This window comes from Fundulus heteroclitus, chromosome 16 (assembly GCF_011125445.2).
Source record: "Fundulus heteroclitus isolate FHET01 chromosome 16, MU-UCD_Fhet_4.1, whole genome shotgun sequence".
Taxonomy (NCBI): domain Eukaryota; kingdom Metazoa; phylum Chordata; class Actinopteri; order Cyprinodontiformes; family Fundulidae; genus Fundulus; species Fundulus heteroclitus.
The window spans coordinates 28,237,201-28,262,625 of record NC_046376.1 but is presented as its reverse complement, the minus strand read 5'-3'; the positions used below and the strand labels follow the sequence as shown (position 1 = coordinate 28,262,625).

The 25,425-nt window shown below is 41.6% G+C and overlaps 1 protein-coding gene across 1 annotated transcript; it reads right to left on the bottom strand.

Moving 5' to 3' along the window:
- Positions 1-21: 21 nt before the first annotated feature.
- zmp:0000000896 (caspase recruitment domain-containing protein 11) lies at positions 22-25,425 on the bottom strand. Its single transcript, XM_012879648.3, has 24 exons — positions 25,111-25,425; positions 19,040-19,279; positions 16,995-17,132; positions 15,524-15,710; positions 15,198-15,336; positions 13,589-13,801; positions 13,382-13,501; positions 11,484-11,609; positions 8,739-8,915; positions 8,542-8,646; positions 5,992-6,025; positions 5,850-5,887; positions 5,297-5,385; positions 5,162-5,208; positions 4,951-5,071; positions 3,832-4,015; positions 3,530-3,653; positions 3,144-3,384; positions 2,949-3,018; positions 2,745-2,847; positions 2,504-2,662; positions 1,097-1,209; positions 869-984; positions 22-758 (listed from the first exon to the last, which is right to left on the bottom strand). The coding sequence occupies exons 1-24, from the start codon at positions 25,115-25,117 to the stop codon at positions 551-553; spliced, it is 3,099 nt and encodes a 1,032-aa protein (XP_012735102.2). The 5' UTR covers positions 25,118-25,425; the 3' UTR covers positions 22-550.

Below are 25,425 nucleotides of genomic sequence, written 5' to 3'. Positions count from 1 at the left end.
AAAAGCAAGCTTTTTGCAATCAAGTGTATTGCAAAAGTATATTTATTTCTTGTTAAAAGAAGTCACCAAAATAAAAACAAAAAGTATACAAGAAAATCAGAGTCAAAAGCTGTCTACAAATGTGCATTTTCTTTCAAACATAACATAAAAGAGACTTCACAGTAGTTGAAAAAGCATGATGCACTTGCTTATTTTACAGTACAGATCCTGCTTTTTGTAATGACAATAAGTTTTATACAATGTACAATTCTGAAAATAATCTGACTTTAGTTGTAGTGAGGGAAAACACAACATTGCATCGTGAATTATTTCCTACAGGTTGATTTGTACTGATGTGACCATGGCACTAGGGCATGCAAAGTACTTAATATCACTGCGTACACAGGAGTCTAATCTGGCTTCCTTTGAAACTGAAAATAAATATTTGCACAAATACAAATTACATCATAGCCACTGTAAAGATCCCGCACTGGCTTGGTACCTGCTCCAGTGACCACAGGATAATCACGTTTGTGCGTATCATTGGATGCAGTGTACACACATCTGTCTTCTACTGCAGCCTGTCAAGTTCAACCCATGCTACCGCCTTCTGCTGCCTTTGGATTGCACCACGTAAGGCTTCCAGCAGCTCCTCGGTGCAGCTCCAGGTGTTTGGCTCCACCGTGGAGTAAAGCAGAGGCAGTGTTTCCAGCTGCAGCTCCTCGGCCTGGCACACCTCCTCCATAATGCTGTCCTCTCCACACCTTGGCAAAAACTTCCTGTTCCGTGTGATACATCATGGAAAGATATCTTAGTGTAAATTTGACTTATTAAACGCTACAAAGACCGTTCTGGGTTCATCCTGGGAAAAAAAACCTACTAAACCTACCTTAGCTTCTTGTGCTTTTTGTTTTTAGGGCGAATGTGGATGACAATGGGGTAAATCCCCTGCCTCAGCAGGCCCTCGACGCTGTGCAGCCCCAGCTCTAACAGACAATGCCTGCCCTGGTGGAGATAAAGGGAAAGAATGGGAGAATGCGTGGCAGCACGCGTTCGGCAATGTTTTGGGTTCCGCTTTTGTGCCACACAGGACAAAAGAAGACCAAGTTGTTTTTACCTGACTGATCACATCCTGTATTGATTCCAGCCGTATTCCCAGAGCCTGCTCTGGACTGCAGGAATCCAACAGAAATACCCTTTTGTCCTTTTGTTCTGAAGCTTTAATAGGCTCTGAAGACAGAAAACAGGTGCATCATGTGGCCATCATCAAACTTTACCCCGTGATTTTTCTATAGAGCATCATGTGGACGTAAAGGGCCTTTTAAAAGGGAGAGGTTTGTTGAGATTTCATGCGACTTAGACAAATCGGCACATATTTGGGAAGTGAAAGGAAAATCATACATGGTTTTCAAAGTTTTTTTTTTTTTTGTAAACAAATAAACTGTCGGCATGACACACATGTATTCGATTGACTCCCGATTTCCCTAAATTCCACCCAGTACCGATAGCACCATCCATCTGGAGTGAAATCTAATCTCAGGACAAATGCAGCTGTTGTGAAGGCCTCAGGGGGTTTTCAGACAACTTTTACAAATCAAGCCATCCACTGACAGCTGGTTAAGGAGGTCAGAGAAGCCCCCTATAGAGGCCCATGGTAGCTCAGGAGGAGCTGTTAAGAGAACAACTATTACGCTTTTTTTTTTTAAAAGGTAATTTTTTTTGCAAATTTTGATGAATGGCTGTGCCCAGTCCATTATTTCAGTAAAGCTTGCTGGATGTTGAAAGAAAGAAATCTTTTATTTAATACAAATGTACATGGCAGCAAAATGTGTCTTCTGCATTTGATCTGCATTTGTGGTCTTACTCTGTCTACACTAACTTGAAATAAAATAAAAACAGGGGGAAAAAGGCAAAGACTATACGTTTTACTTAACAACATTTTCCACTTCAAGATTTAAAATCTTCAGTAAAAACTTCCCCCTAAAAAATATCAAACTGTGTCCGTATGTATCAAATGGTAGAGAGCCAAATTTTTTTTTACCATTGTCAAATTTAGGTCAGTGGGCCATGCAAAATTATTCTAAGGGCCGCACTGCTGTGTTAGAGGCTGCAAAAGACCTGAACCTGGGATGGAGGGATACCTTCTATCAGGACAAAAACCCTACACCTGCAGCCAGAGCTACAATGGAATAGTTCAGACCAAGGCACATTCATGGTTAGAATGGCGTAGTCAAAGTTCAGACTGCAATCAAAGGGAGAATGCGAGGCAAAACGTGAAAACTGATATTCTGATATTTCAAAGTAGATTAAGCCAAAGCTTCAGTCTCTAAATAAAGTTCTATTAGTAAAAAATTTAAAATTTTCAACATCATTTTCCTTCCACCTCACAATTATACGCCCCACTTGACGAATTTTGACGTTTGGATCCGTCACGTTCAATCCCAATAAATTAGGTCCCATTTATAAACATGACAAAAGTGAGGTTTATGACCACCTCCAGGTATTGCGCCTATATGATCCTCACCAGGGGGGCAGGTGTTAAAGTTCAAACCAGACTCCGCCGGCTGCAGCAGCCTCTCGATCAGCCCGCGGGAAAGGAGCGAGGGCGAGAAGATGACCGGCCGCTTAGTCTGGACCTTCACCGGCTGCACCAGACTGTATGGGATCAGATGTTCCTCGTGACCTGTGGAAGGGGGGGAGTTGCATTAAAAATGTGCTATAAAGGGATAGGAGAGGATTACTGCACCCTGGGGAGACAAGCTTACGTTTGTTGAGAGTGTAAAAAATCTGCTTTGAGGAACCGCAACCCCGAGAGCTGGGATCCACCGCCTTGACCAGTCGAACGCGGTTAGGTGTTTTCTTTAAAAACTACAGAAATGAAGCCCGATTAACAGCAATAAGTGGCGCCGGTTAGAGGTTCACTTCTAGTGTGAAATCAAAGTGAGCCTGTTTCACCACAACAGACCTACCATCTTCTTCTTTGAGTCCTTTTGCTCCAGTGACATTTTTCGTAACCTAATAAGCAACAGCTGCTGAGCCCTGCAAGAGAAAAGACGTCTTACATTTGAAAGTCATTGAAAACTACAAAGCATGAGTAAAACCAGCTAACGCCACGTCGCTTCCACATTTCCGACAAAGCACGAATCCGTTTGTTTCTGTCGGACCTGTTGTAGTTGGGCATGGTTCCTGTCTGCAGGGGCATGGCCGTGTTCCGGTCCACCAGGGAGCAGCGCCACTGGTATTTCCCGTTGTGCCTGGTGTCAGTGACGTGGATGATGTCATCGCAGGAAACCCCCAGAGAGGGCGAGTCACCGTGGGACTCCATGTTGAGATTGACCCGCGCATAGAAGGAGTCCGCGCCCACGAAGGAGGGCGAAGAAAGCTCTGACTGCAGCTTGGAGTAGGCTGACGATATGGAGACAGGAGAATGGACGTCAAACATATACCACGGATAAGCCCGGACCCCTAAAGGATCAGGCATCTCTGGGCCGTCTTCTAGCGCCGTTTAGGTCCACTTGTCATGTGAAACTCATCAAAGCTGCAGGCTTACCCTCTGGGTTGCTCTGGTGTTTGAGGGTTTGGGGCTCGGTCCACCACTGCAGAGAAAAGTGGGCCACCTCAGCCGTGCACTGAGCCAGCAGCACACTCCCTCCGCCAAACAGAACCCGCTCCAGCTGAACCCAATAAAGACAAACGAGTGTACAGCCTCATTTTTCATCCACAGTTTAACAAACATGAACGACGCCTGAAGCCGCAGGTAGACGCTGAGGTGTTAAAGCATGCAGAGGGTTAATGAAGCGTTTATCATTCATGAACTGAGACTCCGTTTTTAGTCACTGTGCAGTCACCGACCTCCAGCAGCTCACAGCCCTCCCGCAGTCCACACTGTTCGGCCGGTGAGCCGGCTTTCACGCTGCTGACGAAGATCCCAGTCCGATTTCCTCCAACTATGGTGATATCACCGGCCAGGCTGGCTCGTCCAAGCTTTGGCGAGGTGGAGGGGCTCGAATTTGGAGAGCAGGGAGAGGGCGGCTTCCTGAGCACAAGAGCAGAATGCAACTAAAGTCCAGAATAATTCACTTTTTGCAGCTTAACCATATGTGCAGAGTGACGTCACATTTGAAAGCTTCTACAGTTAAATTAAAACACAGTAGCTGACATAGACATTCCCACCTGTTGTCATGTTAGAAACACAATCTTCACGGCATTTTATAAGGAAACCAGTGAAAAGCAACACTTAATCAGGAAACATTTTACACTTAAAAATGGGAAACGTCTGGTATGCATTCCTATCCAGCCATATGTATTCTGATATCCCTAAATCAAATCAAGTTGCTTTCAAAGGTGACCAGTACACAGAGTCCCTCTGGGCGTAATGTAATCTCAGTTTGAATCCAGCGGTTCTGTCAAGGCTGACATCAGTTGTGAGTGCCGCACATCTGGCCGTCATGGAGCAGGAGAAAGCCAGTTTTGAAAGAACGCTGCAAGAATTCCTGTTTCCACAAACCATTTAGGGGACTCAGCAAACACGTGGAAGAAGGGTTTCCGGTCAGAAGAGATCAAAACCGAGCTTCTTGACCCACCCAGAGGACAGTGGCAGGATTATGCTGTGGGGATAGTATTCTTCAGCATCAAAAGGGGTCTTGGTCACCGCAGGTTAGATGATGGAAGACTGTGGCTGTAATGGGGAAAAAACTCCAGGGGGTGTGAATACTATTACCAGGTGATTGAATGTAAATGAATTAGTGATGACTACAGGCCGGTGTGGGCATTATATCTTTATAAGTGAAAGCTTCGAGCATATCTGATGCCCCACTTTGTAAAGTCAGGTGATTCAGCGGCACACTTTTTCTCAAGAACATATTTCTTTGTAAAGGAGATTTGTTTGATTAGAAATTGGCCAGAATATGTCCCAGAAGTCAACATTTTCAGGAAGCTGTAACTCTCTTCCACAGCACTTTGAGACGTTACCTGGGAGCATTAGGGGTGGATGACTGAGAAGAAACCGGGGGCAGGTTGACCAAATCTGGGGGGAACAGATGGGAGTGCACAGAGGTCCAGGAATCCCACAAAGACGGCTCGGTCTGTTCGCCTAAAAACACAAGACAGCATTTTCTGTGTGTGGTTACAGTATGCTTCGTCATAAGTGTCATACTTTCATGCCAGACGGCTGGAAGTCTACCTGGAATGTTCTCGTTCTCATCGCTGCCCCAGGAGTCCACGTCGAACCTTCGCAAGAGAGAACGAGAAGGAAGGCGGTCAGATGAAGCAAAGGTAAAACAGAGCTTAAAAACGTCGAGTGTGGCGATAAACTCACTCCTCTGTGAACCGCCTGTGGATGGAGTTCATGCACGGAGGAAAGGGGAACGTGGACAGACGATTTATTTCCTTTTCATCGTGGTTTGACTGAGGAAACCAAAGTAAATGTTAAGATAGTGATTCCCTCTACCCATCCATCCATCCATCCATCATTTATACACGCCTATCTGAGCAGGGTAGCCGGGGGGGCTGGTGCCTATCGAGGGGCGGGGAACATGCTGGACAGGTCGCCAGTCCATCACAGGGCAACATAAAGAGAGACAGGATAATCAACCATGCTTGATGCACACTCATCCCTAAAGGCCCATCCCTAATTCATAATTAGAGAGACCAATTAACCCATCTGTCATGCTTCTGGACTTTGTAGGAAGCCGAAGTACCAGGAGAGAACCCATGCATGCACAGGGAGAGCATTCAAAACTCCATGCAGAAAGACCCCAGGCTGGGATTTGAACCCAGGACCCACTGCTGCAACAAGGCTACAAACGGTCGCCACTGTGATTCCTGTGCTTCTGATGATTTGCTAAGATAAAACAAATGTTGAATCTCACCGAAGACAGCAGGTTCTCCTCTGAGTTGAAAGCTGAACCTTTAAAATTAGCAGAGAGGAAGGTTGAACTAATCACTAAACTATCAGCTTCTTTATGTAAACAAAAAGTACAAATGTTAACATATTTTCCCAAGCCGCGTTACCCTCAGAGCTTTCATTGTGTTGGCCTCTAGATGTCTGTAACACACAAAACATGAAACATTGCGTCACTTCAGGGAGAGTGAGAGATGGCCGGTCTTGTACAAACGTGCCGAGAGTTACATAAGAAGATATTACACGCAAAAACAACAAGACTCAAAGCTACATTCCTTTCATAACATAATAGAAGCAGGAAGGAACGTGTCTGGGCTAGACGGGGCACTGCGGTTCATGGAAATCTCACAGTTTGAGGAAAGAATGAATCTGTGCTGGTATCACCATGTGGATATTCTGTATATTAAATTTTTTATTTAACAACTATCTTTTTTTTTTCTTACACAGGAAGTAATGCTGAATGTGGCAATCGTTTTTTAATCTGTTGTTTTTGTTATTGCACTGTGTTATTCTGTCGAGGGTGGCTCTGCCTCCTGAGGGACAGGAGGTGAAAATTAGCACTAGCTATAATCTTACATGTTTACCTTGTGTTCATTGATATGCAATGTCCCTTTATAAATAAATAAATAAATAAATAAATAAATACAAATACAAAATACGTAAACATTGACTAGAAAACCTGTACAGCACATCTTAACAACATTAGCACCAGATACCTACACATGTATTATAGTTAACCACAATTCAGTTAGGGAAAAGTTGACATTAAAGAAAGCTGGGGGTGAATTAATAAAATTTTAACATTTTGTGCGACGTAAACATGAATTTCTGCATTATTTTAAAGGAGTACATTTTTGCATTTTATGCAGTCTCTTCTGAAAATCTCCATGTAACCTGAGCATATTCACACTTTTTCACATGGCAACAAGAACGTTTAGCGTCTTTCGATGGGATTTTACGTGGTAGAGACAACCCAATGCAGTACAGATTTTTGAAGTGGACAGAAATTGATACATTGTTTTCTAATTTTTTTTTATCAGAATCTGAAATGTGTGGTTTGCATTCATATTCCACCCACCTGCGTTATTACTTGGTAGAACCCACTTTTGCTGCAATCTAAGTTGCAGGCTCTTTAGGGTGTAATCGCTACTAGTGTAGTTTTTAGAGTGTTGCCACAGATGCTCAATTGACATTAGGTCTGGACTTTGACTAGGTCATTCCAACACATGAATGTCTGTTGATCTGACCCATTCCATTGTAGCTTTAGCTGTGTGCCTTTGGGTCATTATCCTATTGGAAGGCGAACCTTCATCCCACTCTCAAAGCTGTTACAGCCTCTTCAAAAGGTTAGTATTGCCCTGTATTTAGCTCATCCCACAAAAAACTCTGACCAGCATCCCCGCAGCATGATGCGGCCACCACCATGTTTCATCATGGGGCAGGTACATTCAAAGGGATGTGCAGTGTCAGCTTTCTGGCACACATTAGGTTTTTCATGTAGACCAAAAAAAAATTCCATTTTGGTCTTCGTTTTCTACATATGCGCCATGTCCCCTTACATGGTTTGTGGCGATCTGCACACAGGACTACGTCTGACTTTCCTCTTGCAACTCTTGCAGAAAGGACAGAGTGCATGCAGCAATCGCTGTTATGCTGTTACAGGCTCTACCGGCTGAGTTCTGCATCTCTGCAGCTCCTCTAGACCAGAGTTACTATAGGCCATCAGTTTGCCTTTCTGACCAATGCTCTTCTTGCTTTTCAGTCAGGTGGGCTCCCATGTCTTGGTAGGTCTGCAGCTGTGCCACGCTCTTTTCATTTATAGATCATTTATTGACCAGTTCTCCGTGAGATGTTCAAAGCTTGGGATGTTGTTTCATAACTTTGCCCCGCTTTAATCTTGTTCTTCTCTGAGGCCTCAAAAGGACAGCTGGATTCATACTAACACACATAGGTGCACTCTGTTTGTTATCTTGGTGACTTTTGCCACCACAGATTTATGGTCATTGTTACATGGAGAAAGCCAGAGGTGGTAGATAGGATGCTAAGAATGTACCCTATGCTATGCTGTCATGTACAGATAACTGATACTGTTAAATGTTATGTTACATAAGGTTACATGTCATGTTTTGTGTCATGTACATGTCATGTTTTCACAGTTTACAATGGCAGGGCTTGCCATATTTCCTTTTTGGCTAATTGTTATTGATTGCACTTTAACTCCAAGGGAGAAATCAAAATAAACAATTATTTTTGGAACTATTTCTTTTGCATCTGAATTTGGGGGCTGTTGAGAAAATCGATTTAAATCGTAAATCGGATTTTTTGTGAAAAAAATCGGGGATTTTTTTTTTTAGGCCATATAGCCCAGCTCTATTTTGAAGTCAATTTCATTTTATTTCAGGGTGACAAAGTGAAGGGGGCTGAATTAGAATGCATGCCAAATGTTTTCATGTGTGTAAAAGTTGTATCCCTTTCCTTTTACTTCAAAACCAGGCACTAACTGGTGTTGATCAACTACTTAAAAGCCTTTTTAAACAGACTGAAGTTTGAGGCTTTAATATGACAACAAAAAGAAAAGTTGACTTTGACGTTGGCAACGCTTCTGTTAATGTTGATTAGTTTGCCTGAATCAGAATCATGGGAGCGAGCCCAGCACCGACCTTCCTTAGCACCAGTTGAGTTCTGCTGAACTGTGGACTCAGATCCACGTCAGGGGAGCAGCATGGGCCAAAGCATTGGTCCTCGCTGCACAGAGACAGGTGGGACTGGGGAGCAGAGATATGGAATAAGCAATGCTTAAAAAGCTCTGTGACAGAAGCAACCAGGCCGAGCTACGCTGGGGTCCGTGTGGACTCACGCAGTTCATACAGGGACTCTGCTGCATCGGCTCCCGGCAGCGCTCTCGCTCCTTCTCCAGCTCTCGCTGCTGCTGCTCCAGGTTGGCCTGCAGCTCTGCGATGCGTTTGCGCAGACGGTTCTTATCCAGCAGGCAGTCAGTGTACTCAAGCTGCAGGCTGTCTCGACTACGCAAAGCCTGATCAAAAAGACAAAAAAAGGACACAAACATTATAGCTACAGCAGAAGAGTGTGAAATACCAGCAACTTTAAATACAGAACCTCATCAATCTGCAAAACTACCAGACACTTTGTTGAGCAGGCTGCTGTGTCCTTGGGAAAATAGCCCCTCCTTTGCTGTTTTATCCCCTCCAAACATTAGATATCCATAGAGATATTTTGTGTGGCCATGATAGTTTAGTTAGTCCTTGTCTTTAAGCACAAATAATCAAGTTAACCCTCTAACCTGTTATAACATTTAACAACAGCCAGGCCAGGAACATCTAATTTTAAATCCTAGTTTCTGAATTTGGTCAATAAATTGGTCCAAGACCATTTCACACAGGAAAACAACTATGCTGCAGAGTGAAGCAGCAAAGACAAGGATGTTCTTCTGGGATGTCAAGGGCTCGCCATTTTGAGTGATTAAGGGTTAACCAATTCCAAAACGTTGGCCAAAATACCCTGTCCAATTCCAGACTGAGCCACCACGTTCAAAGAGATTAAGCCAGTTGTTAAATTCTAAAAACCTGTAAACAACATTTAGACATCAATGGTCGTTTTTATAGAGACCACTTTTACCTTTCACCTCTGTTGTTTAGACAGAAGGTCATGATGTGATTTCTCCAGCTCCAAAGTGTACATGCCCTTCTTATGATGTCAGGTTTTGTGATGTAAAATTTTTTTTATGTTTAACACACATCCAGTAACACATCAAATATAATACCTTTCATCTTTGGTAGCTTTAAATCTAAATTATGTGCTGCTTGTTTAAAAAACAAAGTCAGAATGTGTGCAGTTTCTGGCATGGAGGGTTGGGTTGGGTGGTTTGTAGCTTTGTGCCGTGTAGGGGAGTCATGACCGACTGGTCTAGGGCACCTCTGGGTTCATGGGGCGGGCTCTGGTTGGCTGGCTTGTTCTGCGTTGAACAAGCTTGACTGTGTTGGACCTGTCTGCGGATGGATGGGTTGGGGGGTCGTCGGGGCTGGGATCAGGGTATGCATCGGGTTGTCCCGGGTTAGGGAGGTCCTCGGCCCTGGTCTCAGCTTGTGGCTCAGGTGGGCTGCTCTTCCCCATCCTGATGACAGGGCTCACATTTCGTGTCTGGGGGCAGGATACCCCTCTGGGATGCTGATTACCGACCCGCTGGTGGGTTGGTGGTTCTCAGTGTCCAGGGCTGGGTGCTCAGGTGTGTGCTGGATCACTCCTGGCAGCTGCTTTGCGGGGTCTGACCTCCCTAGCTCTGTCGGGGCCTCGCTGGGGGTCGGTGTGCCCCTGGGCCTCAGGTCTCTGGGCCCATGGCACAATCTGCTCTGGTGTAGCTGGCTGTTGTCCTTGCTGCAGCCTCCAGGGGCTTTGGCACTGTGGCTGCTGGGAGGTTTCCTTTGGGTCTCCTCTGCTCTTCCCTGGGACGGGGGAGGCAGACTTCCCTGTGTTGGTCCTTCTTGGGCTTCTGTGATCTAGCGGCCGTTTTGGACGTCTTTGGTTCTGGTCTCAGCGATGTCTGCCCAGGATCTCTGGGGGTGGGTCTAAGGCTCCTCACAACCACGAATGAGCATCATTCTTATGGATAAACCCACAGGTGCTTGGATCCAGGTGCTCACAGACACATTTATATACAGATAAACCCTATCATTTGCTTTGGCTGTCACTATAAACATCTTGTATTAAATAATACTGCATATTTTTCAGTGATATTATAAAACACATTGTTTGTACCTGTGATACTTTTTTGGTTGGTTTTGCTATCCTTTTTATATCTCTGCAAGTGTAGAAGCAGACTCCAAGATGTTATCTTACACTCTCTTTTTCCTCTTTTCTCTATTTTTGTTACCCTTTCTCTCTTTTATCGTTTTGACTCTTCTGTTCTTCGTCCATTCTTTCACTTTTACCTTTCCATTTTTGTGTGTATTGAATTTGAAATAATCCCAAAATAATGTCCAATAATGTTTTTTGCATGAATATCAAGCGGAGCACTATAGCGAAAGCGGTAATGCTCCACTTGTGAAAGTAAATCTTTTGGGCTCTCTTTGGCTTTAAGACAGCCAGACAGGATGCGTACAAAAAAGATTGTACGGAGTTTATGTGTTGCACAACTTCAGCATGGTTATGAAATGACCCAGGAGTGTGCAACATAGTTAAGCAAGCGACATCACGAAGCAACACAGAGACGCCTTAAACCTGGTGCAGAAAATGGTTGGTTCAAACAATGACTAAGCAATAAAAAACTGATAAAGACAACTCTCCTTGGACTTTAGTCCAACAGGCCAGTCATGAAAGGGAAGAAGATAAACTGGAAAATTGAGCAGAAATTGCATTTTTCTTAAGAGAGTAGCAAGAAAATACATTTTGAAACATAGATGTGATTCTACAAATAGGGGGAAGTGGGTACCGACAAAGAAAACATGATGTGATGCAAAGCAATCAGCTCAGAAACACCTTCCTCTCACTGAGGTGCTGCAGTGGCAGGGTCATGATGTGGGGCTGCTTGGCAATCATTTAACAAAAGGATTTAAGGATTTGCTTCAGACATTGTTCCCCCACCTACCTGGTCTCTCTCCTTTTCCATTTCCATGATTTGGTTGAAGTAGGAAAGACTCCTCTTCTGCTCCGTCTCCCAGTCCAGCTGGAGAGTCCTCACCTTCAGCTGCAGCTGCTCACACTGGGCTTCCAGCTGAGAAACACACAGTTTGTCATTACCTCCTTTATTTAGAGGCAGAAGGGTCGTAGTTAAACTCGGGCTTTTTACAGCTGTGGAAATACTCGTTCTCAGAGCAAATATTGAAGGTCTCTAATCCTCTGAGTGTGACGATATTTACACAATTTCCATGTTGCCACATTGTCACATCGCAAAATTACTTTTTCCCCCTCATAAAAACAAAATTAAAAATTTGTGCATTTGTTTTCTAATGATCTGTTAAATGTTTGGAACATATTTAACAGCATACAGTCTCAGGCTTTCTTGGGCACCCCTCTACAAGCTTGTAGACTTCTTTTTAGCTATGTTCTATAGCATAAAAGACGCGGGACCTCTCATGCTTAGTCAGTTTGGATGTACAGTGTCAATGCACAGCCATGTTTACATTTTTCTAGAGATTTTCAAATGGATTTAAGCCCGAACTCTGATTGGACAACTGAGCGATATTTGCAGACTGCTCCTCAGGCCACACCTTTATTATGTTGACTGTTTTAGAATATGACCCAACGATTTGTCTGAGTTCCAGAGTACACTTGAAAGGGGTTTTCTTGAAAAACTGCGATATTTGGCAGCTATAATCTTGGCTTTTAGGCAGACTAGGTTGGTCAGTGTTAGTATTTACATGCAAGCATGTTGCTGCCACCATTGTGCTTCCCATTATGGTGTTACCCAAGTAATGAGCCTTATTCATTTTTGTCCAGATACTACACTTGGAGGTCACGATAAAAAACTTTAATGTTGTTTCTTCTAATTTGACAATCTCTAGGGCAGTGTTAAACCTTTGTCCATGTGGGCAGGTGTCCTGCAACTGTGCCTCTGCTTTAACATACCTTAATCAAATGACTGAATTAGCTCCTCGTGCACTCAAGTTCCACAGGGTCCTTTCCATGACCCAATTATGGGATTCAGGTGTGTTGATACAGAGACACATCTAAAAGTAGCAGGATCATGGCCCTGGGGCACTGGAGTTCGACATCCCCTGCTCTGGGGACCACGTCCATTTCACCAGTTTACCATAAAAGCCTGATTGATGGAGTGCTTTTCCCATCTTCACAAGGCAATATCAGGCCACTGCCTAAGTGACCAATTCGTTCTTGGTCTCCTCTCTGACCAAGGCTCACCAAAATTTCACTATGGCTACATAATAGCAGTAAAGATTCTTGATTCCAAGGTTAGATGGTTCCAGACATGTTCTATTTCCAAAGAACAAATATCACATTGCATTTTGGGAAGGTCAATGCAACGCATCTTTTCCCAGATTTGTGTTTTGACCTAATCACCTGAGCTAAATTTTTAATGTCAAAATGTGTGAATTCCTACACATACTGCAAAAAGCACATATCCAATTCACTGAACTCAGGTGTTTGGTGGTGAAAGGTGTAAAAAATCCATTATTCAGGCATGCATTTGTAAAAGTATGGGTCACTCTCAGGAGCTGGATTAATTTCAGTACAATAACAGAAAACTATGTGTTCAGCCTAGTTAGGAAATTTCCAATTAAATTCTCAGAGGGGGATGTCACTCAAAGTTACCAGTGTGCAGGGATACTTTTTACATTTCAGTCAGTATAGCATGTCTGCGTGACGTTTGTCTGTGTTATTCAAATTTTTGTTATACATTTGCAAAACCTGTAATTTAACCTTTTCGACCATTTTATTATGGTGTGTTGTGCAAAGTATTTTGTGAGTATTTTGTGAGGAAAAATGTATTTAATCAGCTTTAGAACAACTTTTTTTTTTTTTTTTTACTTTGTCCCTGTTCTCCTCGGCGCTCTGCAGCTCTCCCTCAAGTTTGGTGACGATCTCACAGAGCTCGTGTCTCTGTTCTGCAGCCTCCCTGCGGTCCTGCTTCAGGATATCCATCAGGGCCTAAGATGAGCAAAAACACTGTTTATAAAACATAGAATGAGCCCGATAAGCATCAAATGTTTTTTTTTTAAAAGTACACAGACTTACAACGACTCCAGTGGAAGGATCTGAGTTTGTTATCTGAGCTCCCTTTCTGTCTGCTTTCTCAGCGTCAGTGTGCTTCAGCGGCTTCTCTGGTAAGGGAGGTGTAGAGCCATTTATCCCATTGGAGAGACCGCTGTTTGCTCTGTTGATCTCTGGAGCATCAGCCTTTTCTGTTTCCTTATCTGCATCAGTCAGTCTGGACTTAAGCTCCTCTACCTGTATGCAGATAAAGTACAATAAAAAAGTAAAAAAAAAATGGAGTTAACACATTGATATGCTCCATTTTTAGAGCAACGTTAGTTCTGCTGTGGTATATTTCTATATAGGGACAACCAAAAATACAGGCGCAATAAGTTAAGATAATAAATGGTTGCGTGGATTCACATCCTGACAAAAATCCCTCTCCTTTTGTAGAAGTAGGAACAAGAAATGAAGCATAATAATGTTCTCTGTCAACAGGCGGCATGACTGGATCACTTCAGCTCAGTTTGTTTGCACTGTTACTGTTGATAGTAACTCGCAGGAAGAATGTGGATAGTATTACTTCCATTGATTTGCAGCGAAGCAAATCACAACTCAGAGGTTTATCTGACATGTTGTGAAAGCACACCGATGAAACAAAAAGAGCTGAAAACATCTGCACAGCTTCGCGCCAACCGCTCTGATTGGTCTAATGTGGGCCGCCTCATGCAGCCTAACAGGACACGTGTGTTTTATTTGCCTTGAGCTCATCAAACGTCGAGCCTGTTCATGTTTCTTCATGTTAAAACTACAATTTCTCATGTATTTTATAGGGATACAGTCATGCATAATCATGAAGATCCCTTTAGACTGACACCCCCAAAGTAAAATCCAGTGCAATCAGCTGCCTTTATAGGTCCATCTGGGATTTATTCACATTATAAACACGGCTGCTCTGTGAACTTCTCAGAGATTTATTAAAGAGTACAGTTCTGAAAATGGATAGAGTATATTGAAACTGCAAACCTACCAAGACATGAACATTCATCTAACAGGCCAGGAGATAATTGATCAGACGGCTCAGGTTAACACTAGAAAAACTGCAGTGATCAACAGCTCTGGTGAGCAAATCTGTTGACGGGCCAGCTCCCCAGTTGTGAGAAAGCTACCAGAATTCCCGCTTAAAGATTGCCATTGGCCATAAAGGGGACACAGAAATCTTGTGAACGGAGCAGTAACAGACAACACGTTCCCCGAGCACGCAATCCCCACAGTGAAACATGGTGGTGGCAGCATTATGCTGTGGAGATGGTTTTCTTCAGCACGGACAGGGATGCTGGTCTGAGGTAATGACAAGACAGACCGTGTTAAAAATGGGGGAAATCCTGGTAGAAAGAAATCTTTAGAAATGAGTGTTCAGTAAAGAATGAACGCAAATCTACACCCACTCATATTTTTAAAAGGCAGCATGATTTGCTTTCCACTTCTTATCCTGGTTTATCTTGCACGACTTATCACAACAGACTCTAGTTGTAACGTGATAACATGTGAGAAAGTTCGACTTACTAGCAAGCTCAAGAAGTTAAAAGGATAAAGTAAAATTGCTAAGCTTTTTGTCCCATTTTAGAGCAGCTCCTTATGATGGGCCTACCTGTCTCAGGAGTTCTCTTTCTCGCATGGAGACTTTGCTCTGCTCCTCCAAAGCCCTGGAATACTTCACAGCCTGTTCAAGGTGTCGGTCCTTCAGCTTACCCAGCTCCCGACTCGCTGACTCCCAGTCCTGACGCAGCCTAGACACACAAAGAGGACAAATGTATAGTTTTTAGTGTGGGTGCTCAGAAGGTTTATTAACAAAGTCATCTGTTTGGGAAAGAGCCATTAATGTGTGTGGTTTTAAGAGACATGCTCTTTCCAATGCAAATGGCATACAGAAACAAAGCGGTTCACCGTGTTAAAAGTGTAAGGAAGAAGACAGACCTTTCGAGCAGCAGTTTGTCGTGCCGCAGCTCCTGAGCTTTATGTTCGGCTCGGCTACGCTCCTCCTCCGCCATGCGACAGCGCTGAGACAAGCGGCGCTCGCACAGGCGGCTGTTTCGGAGCTGCTCCCTCAGTTTACGCACCTCCAGCAGCAGAAACTGAGTCAAGCCCTCTGGACCTTCTTCATCTGGAAACAATTTTCAAGTCAAAACAACTGGATTTACAGTTTGTTGATTACAATTTTTATTTTTTTTCTGCCATGTCACCTGAACAGACATGGCCGTTTGTCTTGAAATCCAAATATCTCAAATTATTTTCCAACTGTTGCTGCTGTTATGCATCCTCATTAATCTTATGAGAGGCACATGCTCACTTTTTCCATGAGTACAAATTTATAGTCTAATAATTGATCAGTTCTCAAACTTCTTAGAGCGAGTACCACCTCAGTAAATATTAGGTTTTCCAGGTAAAAACAGTGCTGGAGTTGCACTATTGGTGTTATCTGATTGGTCAAACCAAGTGATCTAATAATATAGACTGGTGGTTTTTCATGTCAGCAACAGGTTTCTGTCCAGAGGATCAAAAAAATAAATCACTAAAACATTAAAGAAATTTTGAAGCCTGGAGTTGATAACCCTAGTTCCACGGAGCAAATAGCTACAGTATTTTAAAGTTTCTTTAGCTTTTATTGCTAATGGCATCTATCCTGGCTACTTAGCAATTAGCAGATCCCACTGGTTTGGAATCTTGGAACTGGAAAATGGTTCAATTGGGTTTGGTGTCATTCCAAGATCTAACTCCAGATCTTAGATATAAATGGACTAAAAGATAATAGCCAACAGCACTCACTATCATCCAAATCAACTTGCACTGGGCGTACTCTGAATGTGTTTTTCTCCAGTGCCGTTCTCTTTTGGGAGGTTTCTGATGAGGCAAAGATCAATGTGATGGAACAACTCAGTCACTGGCAGTTTGTGATCATGAACTCTACATCACAAATTTCTATTTAAACAGAAATGCCACTAAAAGCACCTGGGACACGGTATCAGATTTTAGAAACAGTTCCATCAAACACATAATGTTTGTTTCTTTTATCTGTTAATCGTGTTTGGGTTTTGATTTCTTTGCTTGAATACATTTTGTAGACATCTGTGATAAACCCACATATTACTTGTCAACTTTGGGTCTTTCTTTTAAATCTTTCTCACATAATCATCAATGCATTCTTTTGGACTGGGTAAACTTAACTTCTTGATCATTATCTGCTTTTTAACTTCGAGCTCGAATAGCTCATTGTTCGCCCTCCTGAACCACCAGAGCATTTTCTGCAGTAGTTCAAGCCTTTTCTCATTACTTATTCACAGCAACTGAAGTTTTTTTTTTTTTTTTTTTTTTTTTTTTTTTTTTTTTTTTTTTTTTTTTTTTTTACAGTTTACAGATGGTTTACAGATGTAAAGTAATAGTTTCTTACCCAGTATGAGGGAGCATCGCTGTGTCGGCTGTTTTCCCGTTAACTGAGTGTACTGCTCCGGATGGTAAAACTCCAGCGATTCCATGAAGGCCTGAAGGCCCCTCTGGCCCTGACCGTGGAGAATGTCCAGCAAGCGACCTGTGAGATAAAGATAACTCAGAACGAAAACATCTGCAGGGAAGAAGATAGATAAAACCAATACTTAAAATGAAAACAGCTTCGGGTCTTTGTTTTAGTTCTGTAAGCTTCCAGTGCTGTGTATCTACGAATATGCTGCATCTTTGATGTGTGGCAGTTTCCCTGTAGTTATGCAGGTATTAATATAAGATAAAAACTAAGATAAGAAATTCCTTTATTCTCCCACAATGAGGAAATCTGGGTGTGACAGTGGCAAAGACACAGACAGTTAAACACAATTAATAGTAATGAAAACAGAAGAAAAAAATAACAAACTAGTATAATCTATAGTTCATTCTAAAGAAGTGCCAGAAATAAAAAGTAAATACCCGAGTAAATATTGCACAGTTATTGATAATATGGCACACTCGAGTAAAATTTGATGACATATTCAAGTTTAACGGTGGGGAAAAACTCCAGCCTATTTACAGAACTAAGGTAATATAAGGGTGCTGGTGATATATTTAGAATATCATGAAAAAATTTTTTTTTTTTTATAATTTCATTCAAAAAGCAAAACTTGTATATTATATTAATTAATTACATACAGACTGATATATTTCCAGTGTTTTTTTATTTGGATGATTTTACCTGACAGCTAATTAAGACCTCAAATTCAGTATCTCAGAAAATTAGAATATTGTGAAAAGTTCCAATATTGAAGACACCTGGTGCCACACCCTAATCAACCTTTAAATGGTCTCTGAGTTTAGTTCTGTAGGCGACACAATCATGAGTGCTCCACGGTTCTGTTCTCTGATTTGGACATCAAGGTCCCAGAGTCTGGAGGAAGAGAGGAGAGGCACAGAATCCACGCTGCTTGAGGTCCAGTGGAAAGTTTCCAGTCAGTGATGGTTTGGGGAGCCATGTCATCTGCTGGTGTTGGTCCACTGTGTTTTCTGAGGTCAAAGGTCAACGCAGCCGTCTACCAGGAGGTTTTAGAGCTCTTCATGCTCCCTGCTGCTGACCAACTTTATGGAGATGCAGATTTAATTTTCCAGCAGGACTTGGTACCAGCACACAGAGCCAAAGCTACCAGTACCAGGTTTAAGGACCACGGTGTCCCTGTTCTTAGTTGGCCAGCAAACTCGCCTGACCTTAACCACATAGAAAATATCTATGGGTCATTGTGAAGAGGAAGATGTGATACAGCAGACCTAACAATGCAGAAGAGCTGAAGGCCACCATCAGAGCAACCTGAGCAGCGCCACAGACTGATGGACTCCATGCCACGCTGCATTGCTGCAGTAATCCAGGGAAAAGGAGCCCTAGCTAAGTACTGAGTGCTTAACATGTTCATACTTTTCAGTGGCCAACATTTGTGAAAAACCCTTTTTTGTATCTGTCTTAATGTTCTAGGATTCTAACATCTGAGAGACGAACTTGGGGTTTTCATTAGTTCTCAGTTATAATCATCAGTATTAAAAGAAATAAACACTTGAAATCTATCAGTCTGTGTGTAATGAATGAATATAATATACGCATTTCACATCTTGAATGGAATTCTGAAATTTTTTTTATATGACCAGCATCTGTAATATGCAATATGCATGATAGTGCAGCAGCTTTTCGTAGTAGCTAAGGCATGTGGAAGTTTACCTTGGTAACTGGGAGACAGTGTCAACGATTCATGATTGGATCAGAACCCGATCAGGATGATTTATCCTGATCAGGAACAACATGACAGATGACTGACATGAGCTGACTCACTCGCAAACTAAAAACCGCATTGCGTCAGTTTTGGCCCAGGTATTATTCAGAACATCAATCCTTTATCTCTACCTTTGTTTACTCATCTTCATCTAGACGAGGTGTCTGAATGGTGCCGACTCCTGATTGGATGAATAATCGCTCCCCCATGACCTTACCAGCCTTGTTAATTCGCAGTGGGTACTGCGTAGAGTTGAGCACCTCGTCCTCGTCCTGCTCGTCGATGACCTTGCACTGCCGCAGGTATGGGGTGAGCTTGGCTGGGTGGAGGATGCGGGTCAGCTTGTGCCGCACTCCCTCCACGCGATCCCACAGCTCCTCGCATCGTTCCTCTGACCAATGAGGGGAGGATCTGGCCTCCTCCTGAGCTCCATCGCCCTCCGGCCAGTCTGTTTCCCCTGAACATGACCAGAAAGCCGGAGGTTTAAGAAGTGAGCTTTCTAGATTGCATTGCTTTCACATTGATTACCATCAGTTTACTGAAACACATTCTTGCCACTTTGCGACATGTCTCCCTTTCCGTCTCCGTTTTATGAGGCAGACTTTCAGACAAAGCATGTGTCCACTCCCAGACTAAATACACTTCCCAGAAGAAAGTTTGTTTTTGTCTGCTTGCTTTTATCTGTATCTTGGCATCCATGAAAGTGGGTGACTGCAGCAAGTTAATGTATTTCTAACATAAACAGGCCTTTGTGGATTGTGACACTAATTAAAAGCACTTACTAAGATGACCCTTTTCCAGGGGGGGAAATAGTACCAAAATAATGTACTTAGGTAAAAGTAAAGTTATTTGACAAAGATTTTACTTAAATACAAGTTACCAGTGTAAAATGTTACATAAGTAAAGGTACATAGTATCTCAATATACTTTTTACTTTAGGTAAAATATACTTAGCTACTTTTTTGTTAACAGAAGAAAGTTCCTCTGATGCATTTCACAAAGGAAAAGAGGAGATATTGGTCTCAAATTGTTGGGATTGACTCTTGGGCTCCTGTGCTCTGGGGGCCCTTTCAGCGTCTGAGGCTCTGCTATCCCCGACAACTGCCTCGGTGCTCTGGGAGGTGGGTCTTTGGCTCCTTACAACCACTATTGAGCATTTTTCTCATGGATAAACCTTACATCTACAAGTGCACTTTTGCAAACACCTTCAGGTGCTTGGATTGAGGTGCTCACAGATTCATTTCTATACAGAATACCCCTATCATTAGCTTTGGCTGTCCCTTTATCTTGTATTAAATAACACTGCACATTTTTCAGAGATGTTATCAAGGCGTTGGTTGTTTGTACTTGTGATACTTTATGGGTTGGTTTTGCTGTTATTTGTACATGTATTCTCTTTTTCCTCTACTCTATTTTTATCACCTTTTGTCTCATCTTTTTCTTTTCGTTATTTTGTCTTTTACCTTTCGTTTTTTTTGTTCATTGAATGTCAAATAGTCCTTAATATCTATCTAATAAAGCCTTTTGCAGTTGGGCTCTCTTTGGCATTAAGACGGCCATTCCTAATGCTACACTGCCAGACAGGACATGTTTTAAATAAAAAAAAAAATTAATCTTTGTTTACATTTATCAGGCTTCTGAGGTCATGTCTGAATTTTTGCTCTTGCATAAAACCTCACAGTTCAAGACAAGTTTTGTTTATTTATGCAGTTTGGCACCAATTCATTACAAAGATCAACATCCAGTTTGTACACAGAAATGCATAATCAGGCCAATCCAATCATATAGACAGACGCAAATTGAAGTGGATACATTCAAATTTGATTCTAGAGTCAAAGCTTCATCGCAAACCAGCATCTAGATGGTAAAAACCTGCACAGAATTGGAAGATCCAACAGGACAATCATCTCAGTCATACAAAACTGATTTTGTAATGGATACAGTAAAAGGTTGGGGTTTTGGAATATGTCGACCATAACCCTAATGAAAAATTTATGGATTATGTGCATGGTCTGTGCTAGAAAATTTACCAATTTTTGTTAATTTTACCATAGATGTGCATCCAGCTGTAATTTTTAAAAAAGCACAGAAATAGTTTGTTCTTCTCTTAATCTGAGCTTTAAAAATGAACAGCTCTAATGCGTCGTTAAAAGCCCTGCATTGTTGTGACATTCATGTCGATAATGAGTGCATGTCAACCTCTGACCGGAACCACAGTGGTTGTTACAGAATAACAAAAGGAATGCTGCTGTGTTTATTAGTAGTGGGGCAGACTCTTTGTAGGTGGTTATCTAAGAGCACAGGAATGAAAACAAATGCATGACTCATGTCACACCTAAAAACAAACCAGCCGACCAAAGACCAAACCTTTCTCTGTCTGTTCACTTCAGGAGGTGACAAGGGAAGGTTTCACTGAATGATGCAAGAATTAGTCTAACTTAAATGAATTAATACTTTCAGTCTAACTTAAATGAATTAATACTTTCAGTTTTCTCCACATTTTCCAGAAAATTCCAGAGACCAACACCTGAACATTGCAGCATCACAACAATGCTGCCTTGATCTGAAGGCTTATTTTGGTTGCCATGGCAACTAACGCCAACATTTCAGAGACAAGTTGTTATTGAAGCTATTTACCTTTTACATCTCCTTTTGTTGCCAGGTTTATTACTGATACTGTGAGTAAGAGCCTGCAGCTGGAAGGCTGGAGCCAACAGACGGGTCAGGACATGTTTAGGGATGCTTGGGAATCTCTGTTATTACCCAGAAATGTCTCTATGAACTTTGTTCTCATGTGATTACTTTTGTCTTAAAACAAAACGGCACACAATCTGTCATATCTATATAATTGCAGCTGCAAAAAACAAACAAGTGGTCACATTCAAAATAAAGAGCTGTTTTATATTCAGTGCAGAGAGACCAGAACAAAATGTAATGGTCTGAAAAATAAATATAGAACATAAAAGACTTTTCGAATTTTCATTCATTTTTCTTTTATTTAAATGACCTTTATGAAATTTAAACCAGGATTTCAAAATTTACTTTAGGCATCTGTAAGCACAATTAAAATCCCATAACCTAAATAATTTTTTCCCTTGTTTTCTTTTTTCCTCTTCTTTTCAAAACATTTGTATGTAACAAGCTGCATTATCTTAGAAGAAAAATGTCAACAGTTTAAAAAAAAAATATCTTGACACAATGCTTATGTTGTCAACTTCTAGAAGGCTCTGACCTATTTTTGGAGAGTTGTTTTAAGGTTTGCCGGGGCCTTAACGACACTGGATTTCAGGGCCCACTCCTAAGCCTGTCACCAACCAGTCATCATAGCAACCTTGGTGTTTTTTCTAAGTTGTTCTTTCTATTTGTGTTTGGGGCCTTTAAGGCAACTTGTTTTACAGTCAACTTGTGAGCCAACCTCTGAAGAAAGGTTTTATGGACAACTGAATCCACTCAGTCACTTAAAATCACTAAACATACCAATAGCACTCCAGTATTCTAGACTGTGACAGCTGTAAGTAAGTAAGTTGTTTTTTGTGTGACTTATTTATTTTGTCTTACAAGCAATCGTGGGAATTTCTTAAATTGTGTTGAAAATGATCCAATAGTTACAGCAGAGCAAACATTAATGCAAACTGAGTAGCAAAAATTATCTAATTTAACAACGGTAAACTTAACTATGAAACTATAAAAATGTTCCTTTATATGTTTGCAATAGCTACAAAGGTGTTGCCATTTTTCCCCTTAGTACTCCCATTTTGTTCCCATAAGCAAACAATTTCATGTCCATGTACCTAATCAATGTGCAGGAGTTAATTTCTAATTGGTGAAGTAAATGGTCAGAAAAAGTCTCAAATTACACGTACGTTAATAGCTTTATTTTAATCTAAAACATTTGATCACACAGCATTTATTAACCTGATCCTGGCCAGTTGACTTTTAATAAATCTCACAGATTGATCCCCACATCTAACCCTAAGTGACCTGTTGTTAGATATTATTATTGTTATTGGGGTCATATAACTACATTTATGGAGGGGTTGTGGGCTAGTAGTTAGAGCAGGGTGCTTGCGTCTGGTTCATGTCCCACAGACTGCCTCTCTGGGTCCTCAAGCAAGACCCTTAGCCCCAGAATGCTGGCCAAAGGCCGCACAACTCCCTAAGGGATGGGTTAAATGCAGACGATGAATTTCATTGGAATGCACTAGAAGTTGCAATGATAAATAAGGATTATTATTATTTATCTTATGGTAAGTACCAATTGGTAAAAAATTTCCAATGTACAGGGAACCACCTTGCACCCTAAGAGGTCAGGTATGAATGAACCAACAGAGGTATGAAATAAATAAAGGAGTTAAATTATTAACACAAATGACTGCTTAAAACTAGTAAATTTGTCAGACTGTTTAAGTCTCATCACACATAAGTTTTAAACATGACACAATTGTTAAACTTTTTAATAAAAGAACTACTTGACTATAGTAAATGATAAGCTATAAAAAAGCCTTAAATCTTAAAATAAACAAGCTTACTTTTGTGATCGACTACATAAATAACGGAATTAAGGAATTTAAAGGACAATAAAGGAATTCTTACTTGTATCGTGTTACATGGATCAATGTAAGCGCTCTTGGGTGCTTCTTGGAGAAAAATAAAAAGTAATTTTTTCCCCAAGTTCAGATAAAGCCTCAAGTTTCTGATAACTGAAGCAAAAATGTTCTCAGTAAGTGCTCAACATTTTGTCTGGCCTAATTTAACACAAGAACATTTAAAAATGATCTTTCAATCTGTTAACACTGGAGTCAATGTGCAAAGCAATGTGATAGGTTAGCATAAATTGTGTTACAAGTCGATGAAGCACAACATTAGACAAATAAATATGTATTTATGCATAAGGTAATAAGAGGAGCGTAGCAACAGTTTGTGCTTTACTTTGAAACAAATGAAACAGAGAGCTTTTTGATGTTATTGTTATTAGGAAACCATGCTCTAACTCTTGATTTAAAGCCCATAGTGTTAGGTCAATATGAACAGTAAATATGCTCCAGGCTATGCAGCAAACTACAACATAGTGAGTGAGCCACAGTGTGGTGACCAAATTAGAGAGGATGCAGAGTCCGCATGAGCAGAACCCTCGTTTAAGAAGTGCTGTATATTCTCATGCAGAAAGTATGTTTGTTTGGAATGATGCTGGTTTCTTAACAACAAGAAATTATGACGTCATAGGAGCTAATAATCAAACGCAACCTTTCACTGTAAAATATCCTCAGTAATCCCTGAGCTGTCAATGCTGCTGTATTTAGTGGCTCGAATCTCAGCAAATAAGTCGAAGTCAAGTCTAGAGGGTGCTTTTTTGCGACTGAAAAGTGACCAAGTCTGAAACCCGATCACCATCCCTGGCATTCAGCTGACTAAGCAGCGGCACAAAGCATTATCTTCCTCTTGAGTCAGCTCTGTGTTTTTGTAAAATTAAAGTTAAACCCAAAAATTGTCACACACTTGGCAGATCTAGCTTAAATTAATGTTTTAATTTGACCAACATGCTTGTTCTGACTGCATATAGTAACGTTTTGGAGTGACCTAGCTAGAGTCCTGCCTTGAGTCTGATAGGGAGTCTGTGGAGGGAGCTAAAGATTAGAGTGATGGAAAGAAGGCCTTGTTCCAACCTAAGAGTCCTTAGTAGTAGCATTAGTGATCAATCATCACAAATAACAGCGGAAAGGGCTAGAAGAAGGCTGCGATTGGTGCTATGTTAATGTCGATTTTTCAATTGGTTATTGAGAAAGGTCTTAATATCATACACATACCATTTTTTGTTAAAACCTTAATCCTATGAACCAGATTTCTTTTCTTTTCAACATCAACAGTACATTTCCTTGGGTTTATCAACAGAAACGATGACAATATTTGGATGAACAGCAATGATTTTTTTATTTTAAATCAGAAATGTGAATAATTACTGGTCAATAGCTGGAACGCAGAGACTTAATCACTGTTTTCCTCTGTATTAAATAATGTCTGGTTATTGCCACCCTCAGTATTGCAGAATGGGCTTGGTTGTGATGAGAATAGTTATTTTTACAAGGCTGCAAGGATCACCACAGAGCCTCCTTACTGGTATCATATGAGTTCAGGTTGAAGCGCACCTTCTACCGGATAACGAGCTGTTTTCTGGATACTGATTAACAAAATCAATCTTATCTGTCTGGTAGTTATTTCCTTGTTACGCACACGGAGAGCAGAAAGCGTGAGAAAGTGATCTTCTATCCAAGCTAAAAGAAAGTGTCTTACCGCTCATCTCTTTTTTTCCTGTGCGGATTAGACCAGGTGAAAGGCAGAGTAATCAGTTCCACATCCCGCTTTCAGCTCCAAATACGAGTCACGGGTGAAAATGAGGCGTGAGATCAGCGCGTGGGCGCCTCCTGAGAGTGGGGAGCGCACAAGCGGGGTTTTCCTTTTACGCACAGACTCCCACAGCTCCGCACGCCTCGCTCCTGCACCGTCTCTCTCTCTGTGTGTGCAAAGATCAACACCCCACAGGTGGGAAAATGGATCGACTCACTGTCACACACGGCAGTCCCGCTTTTAGAGCTCTGCTGAGCACAG